The sequence below is a fragment of the Myxocyprinus asiaticus genome, chromosome 11, assembly GCF_019703515.2.
Source record: "Myxocyprinus asiaticus isolate MX2 ecotype Aquarium Trade chromosome 11, UBuf_Myxa_2, whole genome shotgun sequence".
Classification (NCBI taxonomy): domain Eukaryota; kingdom Metazoa; phylum Chordata; class Actinopteri; order Cypriniformes; family Catostomidae; genus Myxocyprinus; species Myxocyprinus asiaticus.
Window position 1 is genome coordinate 3,291,709 of NC_059354.1, and position 17,097 is coordinate 3,308,805.

Consider the following 17,097-nt stretch of genomic DNA (forward strand, 5'->3'; position numbering starts at 1 on the left):
TATGACAATTCTGGCATTTTACTGTGCAGTAGTGTGTGTTGTGTGCATACGTGCTAATATTACATTTAAATAAAAACCGAGCATAAATTTCAGAAATTGAACAAAAACTCTTTAACAGCTTGATTGGGGTATGCCTCAAATGTCCATGATTCTCTTCCAACAATTTATTATTTTCATCCAAGCATATGCATAGAATAATCTCATTATAGTCCGGAAAATTAAAATGCCGTTTTTGGGGAGAAAACTCAGGCCTACAAACAGTCTTGAAAGCAACGCCTTGTGATGCAACCGTAATTTGAAAACTGATTTCGTGAAAGACAACCTTGAGGTCTCATCCAAGGGAACATCTGAGATGGAGGCGAGCGCTGATTCAGCGCCAGTATTACTACCGGGCGATTTACAGGCTCGGTATTGTAACGACCCGGCTTCTCGCAATGTCGTAAAGACCCGCTGTCTTTGTAAGTTATCGTGTGCGTAAAATTTAGAGCGGTCGCTGTGACACTTAATTCCACTAGGATTCGGCTGGTAACTGGCGTTCTGTGTCGCAGGTTTCACAAGCGGATAAAATGATTGGATCAGTTTTAGCCGTCGCCAAATACCAGCATATGCCTACCGTTCAGCGTCTTGTGGAAATGTTGATCCGCAGGAGAAAATGTCTCGCCCGGTGTGTGCTGTGAAGAGTTGACAAAGCGAGAAGTAATTGACGATGTCAGGACGTTACATAACTATACCAGTGGAACCACATATGATGGAGAACTGCTGTTTTTAAAAAGCATATATGGTGAACAGGCCCATAGCCAGATGATGCGGTCAGGGAGTGCTCCAGCATAGCTCAAAACACATTTGCTTTTAATTTTTACATCACATGACAAGGAGAGAGGGCGAGGGAGAGGAAGTAAAATTCGAATATTGTTTTGCTTGTTTGCTCTTTGCCATTAATGCATTAGGTTTGCGAAAGTCTATATCTGTAAGAGTCTATTAACTGTTCTGTAAGAAATGTCTTGCATTACCGAGGTTATAATTTATATCTAGAAAGCAATAAAACATTTCATACTAAGATTAATTAGATTTCGTTTAAAGTGTGTTTTTTTTAACATAACAACGAACTCACCATTTTCTGTCATAAATGTGGCTATAGGCCTAAGTCATGTGTTTCTGTTTGTCAGTGTGCGTGAGTGCTTCATATACGCAAAAAGCGATTTTTGTTATATGTATGCTATTGAGATGATGGTTGGCGCAATGTTGTTGTTATGCTAAAATAAATGTTCTGTGTTGTTCTGATTTTCTCCTGTTGGCTTATTTTTTATTTTATTTATTTTATTGTAATTTGAAAAGAGAGAAACCATTATATCAAAGAGGAAGTAAAATAAGTGTTTTTGTTTAGTATCTCGAAAACTCGAGTAAGCCCGTTGTTCTCAGTCATTATCAACAGCACAAAACTTTTTTTCTCTCTTTTATGATAACCCCAAACCTCCTAGAGACACTCTTAAGATCTCAACCGCGAAATCGTCATAATATAGTACATATTATCCACTTTATCCATCTATACATCCATATATGGACAGGCAGTAGCTAGTGAGACAGGGGAAATTCACTTCCAGCACCTATACGATCAGCACTGGTGCCCCCCATTTGTGCTCTCCCCACTACTCTTCTCCATGTATACCAACGACTGCACCGCCAAGGACCCCTCTGTCAAGCTCCTGAAGTTTGCAGACAACACTACTGTCATCGGCCTCATCCAAGATGACGATGAGTCTGTATACAGAAGGGAGGTTGAACTGCTGGCTCACTGGTGCAGTCATAACAACCTGGAGATGAACACGCTCAAAACAGTGGAGATGTTAGTGGGCTTTAGGAGGAACACCCCAACATCGACCCCACTCACCATTCTGAACAGCACTGTGGCAGCAGTGGAGTCATTCATGTTCCTGGGCACTACCATCTCACAGGACCTGAAGTGGGAGACCCACATTGACTCCATTGTGGAAAAGGCCCAGCAGAGGTTGTACTTCCTTCACCAGTTGAGGAAGTTCAACCTACCAGAGGTGCTGCTGATACAGTTCTACTCAGCGCCCATTGAGTCTGTCCTCTGCACTTCAATAACTGTCTGATTTGGTTCAGCTACAAAATCCGATATCAGAAGACTACAAAGGACAGTTCAGAATGCTGAGAGGATTATTGGTTGTCCCCTGCCCTCCCTTCAAGAACTGTACACTTCAAGAGTGAGGAAAATGGCTGGAAAAATCACTCTGGATCCCACTCACACACTACGTTTTTGAACTGTTGCCTTCTGGCCGACGCTACAGAGCACTGAGCACCGTCAGGCACAGGAACAGTTTTTTCCCTTAGGCTATCCATCTCAGGAACAGTTAAAACAATACTATAATTACGTGCAATACACAGCCTAGTCAATTATATTATTTAACATATCCTACTGCATTTCATTCCCTTGCACTGTATATAACAGATTTGTATTTGTACATACTAAATGTATATTTTTGTCTTATTGTGCATTTCTATATATACTTATTTTTATTATTTCATTATTATTATTATTATTATTATTATTATTATTATTATTATTATTATTATCTCTGTCTTGTTATTGTATTGTTTGTGCATTGGAAGCTTCTGTCACCAAGAAAAAATCCTTGAAGCATACTTGGCAATAAAGCTCATTCTGATTCTGATATATCTATTTAGCCGTATACTGGCCTGAAATAAGCCCATACATTGCTGCATGGAGAGCTTTACCGACGCACTAACAGGACAAATTTTTTTGTTCGTATATTTTTTTTTTCTTTCTCCTCAGCCCACAGTTCAACACCAGGACTATGTATTCAAAACTTATACCTATAAAGTGTTACGAATCTACCTTAATCACACATAAGCTGGAAAAACTGAGCGCAGATATTTCGCCCGAATATATGTAGGCTTATAGTAATATCTGTGTAAGCTCCTTTATGGAGGTGTAAACAGCAGCACTGCCACGGGCATTCCATCATTTTCACTGAACAACGATGCCCTCTAGCGGCAATTATGTACACATATATTTTATTCGCATTCTTTGTAAATCCCAGAGATATTCATAATGTATTTCTCTTTTTCAGTCACTTTTCAGGATTTTAAATGTTTTCAGATTTATCTGTTAAAAATCTAAAATCGGCGTGCTGTAACATATGCCTTCCGCGATTGTCATGAAATAGACACGGATATTTTCAATAAACACAATGCTCATCAAGAATATCTGAATAGCTGTTTTGTCGACCTTTTCCATAAAATATGTAAATCTATATTTCATTATTTTTTTTGTTTGCATTAAATTACAAATTGCAATTTGTAGTCATGAAAGGAAATGCATTCCGTGAATAAACGTGACTTTCAGTATGCTGGGGGTCGATACCACTTCAGTCTCACCATCAATATATCGACCAGACGCCCCGTGGAAAAGTGTCTACGTTTTTGCTTGCAGGAAACAGATACAAAGAACCAGTGAGGTTAGTTTCAAAGAGGAGAACAATTACAGTCCTATACCATAAAGTCATTTAGACCAGACGTCTAGGTCTTTCAATAGCTTTATTGGACCCAGTTTCTTCCTGCTCTAAAGCAATTCTTGGTACAGGTTTGACGATAAATTGGGGTTCATTGAAACACCTTTTCCTAATCACAAGTTTTTATCAATATTCCCGAACAATTAACCTCTATTTTGTGGTCACAAAATTCCTATAGTCACAAAACATTTTCAGCAGCATATATATATATATATATATATATATATATATATATATATATATATATATATATATATATATATATATATATATATATAAACATCAGTGCTGCAAATTATCTGTAAATAAGCACATTTTTCAGTCTAAGTCACACTAGCAATTTATTTGTAAAAATTGGTTTAGAAAAGAAACATTCTTTCACAACCTGACCCAGTAAATTCACGATTTGAGTACTCGACAGCAAATCCACTATACAGCATTGGAGACGAGAACGAGGCTTCACAATGGCAGAATAAGATACACTACAATTAATAAATTCGTTTACTTCATACCTTAGGCCTTCTAGATGCATCTACCACACGCAAGTGACAATATATACAAGATGAGATTCTCTGACTTAAATTCCATTTAAAAAAATAAAATTAAAGACAAGCAGAAATGTAATGTGGATGGACGAGCGTGGAGTGTTGAGTTTGCATGCATTATGGACAAAGAGACCAGCCGAATAATTCCCGAACTATAAGACCACGAACTCTATCCTAATTTAAGTATTATGATTTTTTGAGTTGGGATATGTAGGCTAACTATTTTATACTGCCTTTTAGGGTACACGACACGTAAAACATTTTTTTGATTCTCAGAGCTTTAATAAACTAATCCACCAGGTTGCAGAGAAACCCGTTTTAGGCGTTCAAAGCCAAACGTCTATATTTTATAATTAAAATATATGATTTCAGCAAACCTTGTGCGTAAAATTAGCACGAAATTCCCAATTTCAAGGTCACACAAATAGTAGCTTTTTTGTATCAGACATATGTACCCAATATGCCGGTGCAATACTGGATAATTCAGTCGTGAATTCTAACTGAAAGAGACTAAAAAGAACACAAAAACAAAATTTGCATCTTAAACCAAGCAAAGTATTACGCTTTTCATTGAAGGTCTTTATTGCTTCTCTCCCTGTTCACCTTCTTCATTTTCATTCTTCTGTTCTGAAACCAGATTTTAACCTGCCTCTCCGTTAAATTCAGGATTCGTGCAACTTCATAGCGGCGATCCCTCGTTAAATACATGTTATAAAGAAACTCCTTTTCCAGTTCCAGTGTCTGATATTTGGTGTACGGACATCGTTTTCTTCTTGTTGAACGTGCATGGATCCAGTTTGCTGCAGGGTTTCCTGTTTAAAAAAACAAAAACATGAACATCGTGTAAATAAGCTTACCATCCCAAATTGCTGCTCAAATAAAGGGAACAAAGTTAATATTTACCTACTGAAATATTGTGTAATTGGTGTTCGAAATTATTGATTATTTGTATGCAATTATTTCTACAGGTTTGTTTGAAATAGACACTTTATGCCGAGGGCATTTCTTCGGCCCGTGGAAGAGTCCGGGCACTTTTATAGGTTAGTAAAACCTCCAGTTTATAACAACCTGCTCGTACAGTTCAACGGTTGTAAATCATGGTGCAATTCATTTACTTACTTGAGTCAACTTGTTGTTGTTGTTTCTCGTCTTTCGCCTTACCGTGACTCGAAATATCATTGCCATCTGTTTCTTCAGTAGCTTTGTCAACGCAGTCGGATCCAGCACTGCAGCTGAACTCAGGAGCTACTGGTGTCTCCGCTTCAAACTCTCCGCTTTCAGCCCTTTTCGAGGGTAAACTTTCAGTTTTTGTCCCGCTCTGCCGACTGTTGGTGTGGAAACCGGAAAAAGAGATATGGTTTGATACAGGATCTATCCAGGAGCGGACGTATCTGTTGTCTGTCAGATGGGTCTGGTGAACGTAAGGATGGTAAATTCCGGACACAGCAGTAGAGGGTTGATGAACCGAAGACCGGGACGCAGGGAACACGGCTGACTTGGGAGCGAAGCTGCACGAGGAGAAATCCGCATTTTCCCCCACACCTGACGGCCTCGCGGGCGCGGTGTGTGAACCCTGGACATAACGCGCTCCGTACACATCCTCCGCCTCGAGCCCTATCATAGAGTCCACATAATAGCTGCCCAGAGCTGAACTAGTCGACATTTTTCGTATATCTTCGAACTCATATAAACGTTACTCTCTAACGGAAACCTTGCCTCTGCACAATCATAGTATTTTTGCTGCCTTATTCTTCAGTGATTGGTTCCATGAATCACGTGATCATATTTACTATAACAGAGAGTAAATCAGTCCGCTGATAACGGTATGTTTGATTCTTACTCTAAAAATGAAATAGAAATTACTTTGATGTTAGGATATTCTGCATTCTGAGGAATGCAGATGTTTTTCACGCGCCATTCAGAAGGAGGTGTTACAGGTTTATTTTATTTTTAACAGTGGCAGGTTAACACAACCATTTATTTCAAAACCAGCACTCACCATTTACACCTTAGCACATGATTCCAGCAGAGTGTAAAATTTCGTCATAAGGTGTCATATGCTCTGGCCTTGTAAAGTTTTTTTTTTTTTTTTTTTTTTTTTATAGAGTACTGAGTTGCAAGTCCTCGTAAAATAAATGTAATAACATGCTGTAAAACAACGAACCACTGCAGCTTCACAGATTCTCATATTTTATAAACTGTCCGAACTGCTTCAGTGTTAAGATCTTTAATTTGAGAATGTGGTTAAATTGAAAGATTGACACCGGAAGTAACATTTGTATATTTTGTATTTACTGAAAAGAGAGTCATAGTATTTGTATGTATATCAATAACATTTTACGAGGTGCATTTGATTATTGATGCCTTAATAAAACAGACTCTTGGCGTTACAGAGCGTCTGGGCCTACTTGTCTATCATTGGATAATATATATATACAGAGAGAGAGAGAGAGAGAGAGAGAGAGAGAGAGAGAGAGAGAGAGAGAGAGAGAGAGAGAGATTTATATTTCTGGATATTATCGTCCTTTGACATTCGACATTTGTACCAGAAATTACTGATTTTAGAGAGAAAGATAAAGAAAGATAGGCATAATGCTGCGTCACATCCTAATGAAATGAATATAGGGTTCAACTATGTGTATTGTGAACAAATTAGAAAGAAAGATGAAGAAAACAGAAATAATAAATTATATTACAGTGTAATATAGCCTAATACGTTTCTCTCTCTCTCTCTCTCTCTCTCATTTTAGGAAAAAAAATCAAATTAAAAATTCAAGTGAAAAAAACAACGTGGCAACATGTTATTTGTCGACGAGTTCAACGACAATTTTGAGCATTATTTGTCTGTGTTCGCATTTGTCACCACACATCTGATCCTCTGCGCATGAAGAGTAGTGTGTGACATTGAGTGTTTGTGTGTATTAATGTAGGCTACATTAGAGACAGGGGTTTTTAAGGTCAAAAATCTTTAAGGTCAATAGGCTTCTGGTGCACTTTATGTTGTACAACTTTGGGCTGTTTACTCAAATGTTAATACATTTAAGACCAGCAGGCTATTTTTTTGCGAGTTATCTTTTGGCCATTTGCAGGCTGAAATTAAGGATACTTTTGTTATTATAAAATTAGTTTTCTACAAAAACATACTTAAATCAATTCCTTGTTAGATTAATCCAGTGCAAGGCAAGTTAGCATACCATGGTCTCCCCCTCGTCCCCGCCGTTTAGAAATGTTTTTGGGCCTTTATATAATAATGGACAAAAACACTTCTAATTCACAGAACTTGTTAAATGTATCGGATCAATGTAAGAGTATCAGTGGCTATATATAGGCATGTGCCTATAGTTATTCAGTAGATATATATATATATATATATATATATATATATATATATATATATATATATATATATATATATATACACTATGGCCATTGAACTTTTAAAATAAAAAGTCAGTATCATAGGTCTGATGATTGACAATATGTCAGCAGCAATTTATTTTATTTAAATATTTTTTTATATAAACGCCTTTTGACAGCATGCATTTATTAATTTAGCTTTACTAATTCATTAAGCTTAGATTTTGAGTTGAATTACAACGTCTCGTACAAACTGTCTCGATTGCTATTTAATAACTTATATTGGTTGATTCGTATGTAATAAATTACAGACACTTACGTGTTTTTGCAATTCCTTCTTTGCTGTATTATGGCTTTATGATTTGACCTTATTCCCGCCTATGCGGTTATTGTAAATGTTGACATGCATAACATATACATTTTTTTCTTGAACAAAACTAACTAGGTTGCAATTAGTGGAGTATGCAAATCCAGACATGATCCCCTGAGTAATGGTTTAGATTAAACTGTAGTTTTATTAACACTACGCACAAAACGCTAATACGACATTATCAGTTTATTAGTCCACTGACCACATGCCACAAACATGCACTGATAAGACATATTCAAACATCCACTATACAGAACCTTTTATATGTACTGATTTCAGATAAAAGTACGCTTTTGATGGAGGAAGAATGGACACTCTTCACTGTCAGTGTGCTTTCACGTTCAGAGCACTTTTTGTCTCAACTGTTTCCGCGACAAGTTTCTCTGTCCCCGCTGGAAATGACACAGCCAACATGGTAAAGTCCTAACAACATTTTTATACCCTGTGAAACATATTAAAGTTACACAGCGATTCAAATTCAAAATGTAATCAATGATGCAGCAACAATCACAATATTGGAACGTGAAAGTAACCAAAACAATGTCCACAGTCCTCATATCATTATTATGCAGGAGACCATATATGGGCCGAAAAGAGGGGGGTGAATTTAGGAAGTGCACTTGTTTGCATGCTCACGAAAAGGTGAGATTGGAGGTAAGTTCACGAATGCGATTTTCCCTGCTCATCTTCTTAAGTTTCATTCTGCGGTTCTGAAACCAGATTTTCACTTGTCTGTCAGTGAGGTTGACGCTTTTGCTGATCTCTAGACGGCGCTCCCGAGTCAGGTACATGTTGAATAAAAATTCTTTTTCTAATTCCAGGGTCTGGTGCTTTGTATATGGACATCTTTTTTTCCTTCCACTCTTCGCAGTTAACCAGTTGCTCGTCGGTGTGTCGCTTTTGGATTCTGCAAAACAAAAAGACAGTGATTCAATAGCACAATTGAGCCGCCTACTGACTCGCATTGGGTTACAAAGAGGAAAATTAAGAAAGGCTGGGTTTGTCCTTGGACAAAAAATATAAATATATTACATGTTTGTCAAAACGGTTTGTTAAAATCCTAATCCTACTCGCTGTAGATCATTATAAATTAGGCACTGAGACAAAACAGCTGTAATGATCTCTGTGGCCACGTTTGGTCTTTCTACACACAAATAGTCCCACCCAAGTTTAACAGTATTCAAGTGTAGACTATATCTTTACACTTAAAAAATAAATATACGTCTTTAGTTTAACTTCGTTTAAGTTTAATTAGGCTACTCCGTGTTATAAAAGGTTTAAAACAATGTAAGTTTGCAATGGGCTAGTTTCATATCCAACTTACCAACTAACAGCGATTTTACGGCACCATAAATATGATGTAACCTAAATGTTCAACAACAGGTTTTAGAAAATATCTTTTCCTTTTTTTTTTTTTTCTCGTGCTGTGCGGAAAAAGTCGTGAATACATTTCACCGAGGCTGCTTATATTGATCAAAGATGAATGCCACTTGCAACAAAAGGTATTTGATGTTAACGCGCTCTCGCAGCGCCGTTTCCTGTTAAGGCTTTTACTGCAACTTGACTAAGACTCCCATTAAACATTACGACTTTCGGGTTGTTTGTGTTTTATATTGGGTTTTATGATGCTGAAGCGTTCGCATTACACCAAGACTCGATTAATCCTTTTATTGTACCCACCTTTCCTTTCCCTGTGTGGCAATTCAGGGCTGGAGACAGATGCTTCAGTAGAGCTGTTCTTCTGCTCCTGTGTGCTGGCTTTGGGCTCTGGACTCTGCGCCGGGGAAGAGCTCCTGGTGTCCCGTTCGTGCGAAATCTTCTTTTCCACCTCGACAAAGGGCGTTGACTGCGCTTTAGGAGTCACCCTGTTCAGCTGCATTAACGTCGTGTTTGGGCTCATCGTCTCGTTGTCATAGTCCTGGTTTTTCGCCGTCGCATAAGTTTGGCTTAGTCTAAAATAGCCAGGTACCGGAATCTCTGGACTGTCAACGGAACACGATTCGGTAATCAGGTTGGAGTACGCGGGCATCTCGGACGAACAGACTTTTGCTCGCTTGTCGGTGTACATACAGCAATTAGTCTCTTCTTTTATACTTTGTGAAAATGTGCAGGTGGGCATCTGGTTAAGCGGTTGCGTTAATCGGCAGGACCTGCTCGGATCTGCCCAGTTATCAGTTTGAGGTATGTACGAGTGGACGTTCATGCCCATGTTTTGGTGGTTTATTTCCCCACGTTTGCCAAGAGACGGCAGGAGTCCACAGGTTTGCATTCCATAGGTTCCCATTTCTGCAGTGGATGGCATATACATGTTACTGCTGGAGTAAAAATCTGTTCTGCACGCCCCAATCAAAGAATCTACTAGAAACGTGTTAGCAGCAGGAGAGCTGTTTTGAAAGGACATTTTTGGAGAGTTGCTTTTTTTTTTTTTTTTTTTTTTTTTAGGAAGGAGAGAGGTGTCCTCTGTAAGCTGACATATCTAGCAAAACAATCCCTGTGTAACCCAGACAGTCTCTCTGCAACAACATGACACTCTCACCAATGAAATTTGAAAATGGCCTTGAGACTCAGGCTCTTCCCCATCACGTGGACGCATTGACACATGATTTGAAGTTTCAGACGTGGTCAACAGCGACACCTAGAACAAGGACTTGAAATTGGTTCCAGGACGGTCAAAATAACGTTGTTACTGTGCTTTTCTGCTTAAAATAATGATAAAAGACGTGGACTATAGACTGTTGAAAAATAAGTATGAACAATGAAAATAAATTGCAGCAGTTAGCATAGCCTGTTTTGTACTTCTTTAAATTCCGATTCAAGGTCAAGAAGAAATGCCTACAGATACTTTAGGAAGGTGATGCAGAACAAAAAGAGCCAGCGGATGTGGTGCTAAACGCCGCCGACCACGTATTGGATGAAGGGTGGAAATTAAACTTGTGATTCACATCTGAAATAATAATAATAACAAAAATATGAATCATATGTCTGTGTCTTTATCATTATTTCATTGACACAAATTATGTTGCCTGATCTCCAGTTAAAACATTTGCCAGACGCAAAGAAAATTTAAATGTGGTTGTAACTATTTATCAATTCACATATTATCATTTTCATTAATCAGATCATTACTTACAGGAAAAGATAATAAATCCAATAAAGAATTCCAGCACTTGTTAAATCATAATTATATATTTGCCAGTTAATGTATTGTATCACATTATCAGGATGAAAATGATTATTTTGTTGGCTATATTATCAAAATGTAAGGCTTGTGACGCTTTTTGTACAGTTGAACAGTTTACAGGACTTTTCTGTTTTGTGAAATTATGCGATTGTTTCATAAGTACAGAGTGGAGAGTTAGGATACTTTTAACCTACTTTTAAATTTAATGATCGTTTGTCATTAAAAATGTAAACACATTTACCCGGAAATAAATTACATATAATTATTCAGCTATAATATATGTCAGTCATTACAGATATATTAGAAAAATAAATTCTGTAGCCTCAATTACTAAAAAAATAAAAATACGGATGTTATCAAACTATCTCTGCTTTGCAACTGGTTATATTGCAAATCTTCATGTGCCCTGGAATTATTAGTAATGTGCATGTTACAGGTGTATAACGTATCTTCATAAAGCAAAATTATTATCGTTCTCTTCCTAAAAATAGCCTACTGAAATATAAAGTGGGCTATACTACGGCGGCATGAATGCGTTGATAGAAATAAAAATGTAACAATTATAAGTATAGCCTACATATTTGTAAACGCAATAATCAACATTTACTTAATTAAAGTATAAAGACATAGAACACATCCAGGCACAAGCTAACTCGTGGTCATGTACATATATGGGTTTTCTAACATAGGCCTACATTGTTGATGTGTGTTTGTAAACAAATGTTGTCATAACGACGTACCGACCTTGCAAGGATTAGATTGACATTAATACTGATAGCACTTTCAGATTTACCCAAATAAATGAATAAATAAATAAAAAATACAGATTGCATATGTCAGAAGCCTGACGACTGGAAACAGACACCAGACAGATACACAGTTTTTAAATATAGAAGTATATGTGGGGACAAATATCTAGACTACCGGGCAAAATGAATAATTTGTCTCGGTTTGGAATTTAAAGAAGAACCATTAGAATTATCCATCCAACACTAAACTCTAGTAAATGGCTTATAATTACATCTCTGAATAAAAAAATTAATAATAAAAAAAAAACATATTTTTCTTGGGTTCACCCTTATGTAAATTAGTTGTCATTTATAAAAATAGGCCGACCATTTTGGTGGATGCAGTAGAGATGCGTGCACCCTTATTTATAATTGTGAAGATACAACAACAACAAACGTTTTTAATAAATTATTCGCACAATATATTTGAAATAAATTCAAAGTGTTCATACATAGTACATTGTGTTGTTATGAATCATGCCTCTTTAATGATTTTAGTATTATTTATAATAGTACAATCTCGAACTGAATAAGAAAATAAAAAACTGGAAAAAGCCTTAAAAATACATCTGCTAGAATGATAATAATTATATAATATATTACAATAAAACAACTATAAAAATAATAACAATGGTAATGATATAATAATAAAGTTTTGATAATGGTGCTGTTGATGTATGACGTGTTTAGTGAAGGGTAAGTTCCCAAAACAGGGACTTCGAGTGAATGTATGCTACACATAAACGCGTGTCAACACGCTGATCTTTTAGACTGGTCAGAGAATGCCATCTGAAATTGTCTCTCCAACTTTGAAAAGAGGAAAATATTCCCCATACGCAACTGATAGTTTGTGTGCGTGTGTGTGTGCGTGTGTGTGTTTTTGTGTGGTTAAAATGATGTATAGGCTAATGGAACAACAGTTGTCATTAAGACTAAGAGTGAGAGTGAATAAGCATAATAATAAGAGGCACTATACTGTACATTCACAATACACGGGCGTAAAACGATTAGATCGCATACCCCGCTCAAGATCATAGTCAGTCATAGTCAGAGTCATGTTCTTACGGAGACTATACTTGGAAAACACTGCACCAGGCCCGAATATTTGCTGTAAGTTCGCCCTCTTGTGGCACCAAGCAATACCAACAAATTGTAAAAAAGCAAAAGGCATGTCCAGATATATATTTATATTTCTTATATCATGTAACTAAAATATATTTGAAAACACACGACAATACTGGGGTGAATTTTAATTGTATTTCATTGCTAAATTAATACCTGAATATGGAAAATACATATGGCTGGATGTGTCTGTAACAGTGGGCTATACAAATATAATATTTAGAAAATACACATATGGGGAACACAGTTAGCTTATAGGATTATTCGTTTAACTTTGCATTGCAGTACGTAAAGATAGCACAGTACAGGTGGCAGTTTTCGACTGCATTTATGGCATAGCCTAATGTTAATCACAAAAACAAAACAAAAAAATAAATAAAAAAAATAAAATAAAAAAAAAACATGTGACTCTTATATTTGTATAAAAACACTTACATTAATTCTTCTGTTAAAGCTTGTGCATTATTTGAGCTGTAAATCTGTTTAAATCGTTTTTACGGTAGTTTTAGGATTCATGGCGTTACGTTGTCATGGCAACATATTTGCTAAATTTGACACAACTTTACACCGAAAAGGTTAGTAAGTGATATCATCACACTAAGATCATGTTAAAATGCATATTGTTTACGTCTTGTGGCTATACTTTTGAAACAGTGAGTATTTTAATGCTCAAAAACTGGCCCCCATTGACTTCAATATTAAGTAGCATACCTCACTGCAACACAGCGTTTTTATTTATTTAAATGAAGGCAACAGTCGAAATTTTATTTTGGTGGTAATCAACATTATGCCACAAATGCTGTCGATGTAGTCTAACTTGTATTACAACCTGCATATTCCTTTTAATTACCCATCACCCCTAAAACAGGATACAAAAATTGTTAAACATACTGCAACATTGCTTCATACTGCTACCAACAGTCCCAACATTTGTTTTTTTTTTTTTTTTTTTTTTTTTTGGTTCTTTAAGAAAACATTGAGACACTGAAAATGTAAAATTAACATTTGTTGTATTGTGGTTTCATTTTCCGTTAAGGGTGAAAAGAAATAGAAAGGGATCATTAAGGTTTTGTGTTACATCACAGCGTTTCACCGAGTTAAACGGAGTCCATGTTGAGTAGTCGTTAACCCTGTGCAGTTGTTAGTCCAGCATGGGTGAGCAGTATGGAGATGCATGCCGTTGAAGGCGGATCAGTGTAGCGGCCATGTTGGGCCGTGCTGCACTGCGGCGTCTCTGAGAGGGCGTAGTTTTTCAAGGAGAACCGCAAAAAGGCGCCTTTACTTATTCATAAGGGTTAAAGGTGACGACCTTGACATACAGAAGTTCAAATATAATATTCATATTTAATTTGATGTTTTAAAATTATTTACGATAGGCCTATCTAACGTTGTAGACAATATATGTCAATCTGGCTATGAGCGCCCATGTGCTTTGAGGTACATGCCCAAAAAAGGTAGAAGCTTGTAGCACTAGGTGATATGTAACGTGTAGAAGCGTAATTCAAAGACTACAACATATTATATTTTCCCTATTTTCCGTTCACATTTTTAGTTTCATTGCATTTCACTCTATAAAAAATAAAATAAAAAAAATAAAAATAAACACATCTGCACCCTTTGTGTTTCAGGGCAAAGTCACAGTTGAAGTGGATAGAAGGTCCAATAGCCCCAATTTAATTTACTGCCCAGAGTTTATTGTACTGTCTAGACTGTTCAAGGTTTAGTAAACAGCCTTAGTGTAAAACAACATACAAAGAAAAGAGCGATAAAGTTTTCACGCTTTGGCATTGGAAAATTATTTCTCTTACTTTCCCTTCTCCCCCTGTGATATTTAAAACACTGTATTCGTTCGAAAACTACTTTAACTTGTAAAAAATAAAATCGACTATGCTAGCAATGTCAGTTTGAAATAAAAATAAAATAAAAACAACAACAACAACAACACTTTTGTTGCTGTTCTACGCGTGTAATACCACTCACGTGGTCACGGCAATAGATACATCTGCAAGTAACTTGCTGTATTTTGGTTTATTTAATACATCAATACATTACATGCTACTGACGAATAAATGCATACACATCTCTACCTCAGTGTAATTACGTATAGATTACTGTAACCAAACGAATGTGTTGCTTGCGTAATGAGAACTGTTACTTGAATTTAATGTGTTTAAATGAGCAATGTATAATATAATAAATAAATACAAATACAAAATGTTTGCATTTCAATGGCATTAACATAAACATTATTAGACAAAAGTATGAGATTGTCGAGGTACCTATGTTCTTGACAATAGATTAAAAAAATATTGATCTTCTGCCGAAGCCAACAGAACAATGTTATGATTTTCAGAACAATGGATTTCCAGTGAAATACTGGAGACGATCTCGGTTCAATTTTTTCTCTTTCATCCTTCGGTTCTGGAACCAAATCTTCACTTGTCGATCTGTAAGATTGAGTATTCTTGACAACTGCAGGCGTTTCTCTTTGTTTATGTACACATTGAAAAAGAATTCTCGTTCAAGTTCTCGGATCTGGTATTTCGAATATGGACATCTCTTTTTTCTGGACTTTGTCGTACCTAAAAAAGAAACGTAATTTGATTACATTACAGTGATTTTGAATTCTAGCTCTGCTACTATCAGATGTTTCATTAGACGACATTAGAAGTTGTAGGCTACCTTAATACCTCGAGAAAACACACTTCACAATTTCACAAATTTCAACGAAAAAAAAATCTGTATCATCAATACACTTAGGCTACTAATAGCGAACAAACTCTCAAAGAAATGAACACACACGCACGCACACACACACACTTACACAGGCACAAACACTGTAAGCGAGCGGCTCTCACGCGCACTTACAAACTTATACACGCACGCGCACACCAGTAATTCCTAGTCGTGATTTCTACTCGATTAAAGTGGTTTAGTTAAGTTAAAGTGTGTTACAATAGTTTTGCAAATCACTAAAACAAGCAACATGCTCGTGGTTATCTGGATATCTTATAGGGACTCTTTAGTTAGGAAAAAAGATCTCATTAGTTAGAATCATTATATATATATACGAACACAACGCTTGCATTGGACCGCGAAATCACTTTCCCATCGTAAATATTTTTTACAACAGCAAAGCGAATCTTACTAGCTATATAAAAACTTTTGCATGCGTATAAAGCGGCACGTAAAACCCAACCGATAAAGTAATAAACAACACTGAACCGCCGTTTAAGCGTGGACCTACTTGAGCCGTTGTTCTTTTCTTCATCGCATGTTGATATTGAGGATTCCTCCTCTGTGGTGTCAGTAGGGTCTCGTTTGATCTGCTCCGCGCGATCTGTAGACACTTTATTACATACAGCATCTCCGGGGACACTGTTCTCTGGCTTTTGTTTGGACTGCTCGGGGTTGGGCTTCCCAGGGTTAACAGTCTCAAAAAACTGATCAAATCCTTGTGGAAGTACCCCGTTTCGGCCGACGTTGGTGAAGAAACCGCACGAGGAGTTACTGCTGCCGTGATGGCTATACATGGAATCGTTTTTAAAAATCATTTCCGCTCTGTTGGAAGACTGCAAGAGATCTCGGTGCATTTTCTCGTCCGTTGAATAGTACGAAGCGTAATTGCCCCTGCAATGCCATTTACTCGGATGATCCAGTCCATAGTCCCTGAAAGACACCTCACGAACAGGTTGGACTTGAGCTATGTTCGAAGAATAGGGAAAATTAACTTGACACGATGTAGTCTGTGGAAAAAACGACGGAACCGATGAGAAATCAGGCGCAGAGACATAGTATGGTAAATACATATTAGATGCACAGTTGCTGCGATCATCGTAGTCGGTCATTGCTCGTTTTAGCCGTAGAGAGCAGAAATCGGCTGCTTGACTGTGATAAACTTTGCCCATCTATTGCAGCATATGTGTGTGGGGACAGGGCTCGCGAGGGAGAAAAAAAAAATCGGAAACGTAAGCTGACGTGCAATTCATCTTGATCGATTCTTGGGGTAATTGTGTCATGTGATCCGGTAAAAAAAAAAAAAATACCATATATCAATATCAGTCATTTAGTCTGTCCTGGGCGACTCGTAGGTAAAATCATGAGGCAGGTCATTGGTTGCCTGCATTTTTTTTTGAAACACCTAGTTAATTTCCTTATGTGTATTACGAGGCATTAGTAA

At 36.9% G+C, this 17,097-nt stretch overlaps 3 protein-coding genes across 4 annotated transcripts; all 3 read right to left on the reverse strand.

The window, feature by feature from the left end:
• Positions 1-3,836: 3,836 nt before the first annotated feature.
• On the reverse strand, positions 3,837-5,832 carry LOC127448364 (homeobox protein Hox-D9a-like). 2 transcript variants are annotated; one of them, XM_051710832.1, is made up of 2 exons: positions 5,261-5,832; positions 3,837-4,911 (listed from the first exon to the last, which is right to left on the reverse strand). In XM_051710832.1, the coding sequence occupies exons 1-2, from the start codon at positions 5,760-5,762 to the stop codon at positions 4,667-4,669; spliced, it is 747 nt and encodes a 248-aa protein (XP_051566792.1). In that variant the 5' UTR covers positions 5,763-5,832; the 3' UTR covers positions 3,837-4,666. The 2 variants fall into 2 exon arrangements, with proteins under 2 accessions (XP_051566792.1, XP_051566791.1); XM_051710831.1 differs by having other exon boundaries at positions 5,219-5,832.
• A 2,135-nt stretch (positions 5,833-7,967) lies between these two features.
• On the reverse strand, positions 7,968-10,831 carry LOC127448361 (homeobox protein Hox-D10a-like). Its single transcript, XM_051710829.1, has 2 exons — positions 9,507-10,831; positions 7,968-8,733 (listed from the first exon to the last, which is right to left on the reverse strand). The coding sequence occupies exons 1-2, from the start codon at positions 10,225-10,227 to the stop codon at positions 8,459-8,461; spliced, it is 996 nt and encodes a 331-aa protein (XP_051566789.1). The 5' UTR covers positions 10,228-10,831; the 3' UTR covers positions 7,968-8,458.
• Positions 10,832-14,949: 4,118 nt separating this feature from the next.
• On the reverse strand, positions 14,950-16,988 carry LOC127448363 (homeobox protein Hox-D11a-like). Its single transcript, XM_051710830.1, has 2 exons — positions 16,165-16,988; positions 14,950-15,499 (listed from the first exon to the last, which is right to left on the reverse strand). The coding sequence occupies exons 1-2, from the start codon at positions 16,823-16,825 to the stop codon at positions 15,267-15,269; spliced, it is 894 nt and encodes a 297-aa protein (XP_051566790.1). The 5' UTR covers positions 16,826-16,988; the 3' UTR covers positions 14,950-15,266.
• Between the last annotated feature and the right edge of the window lie 109 nt (positions 16,989-17,097).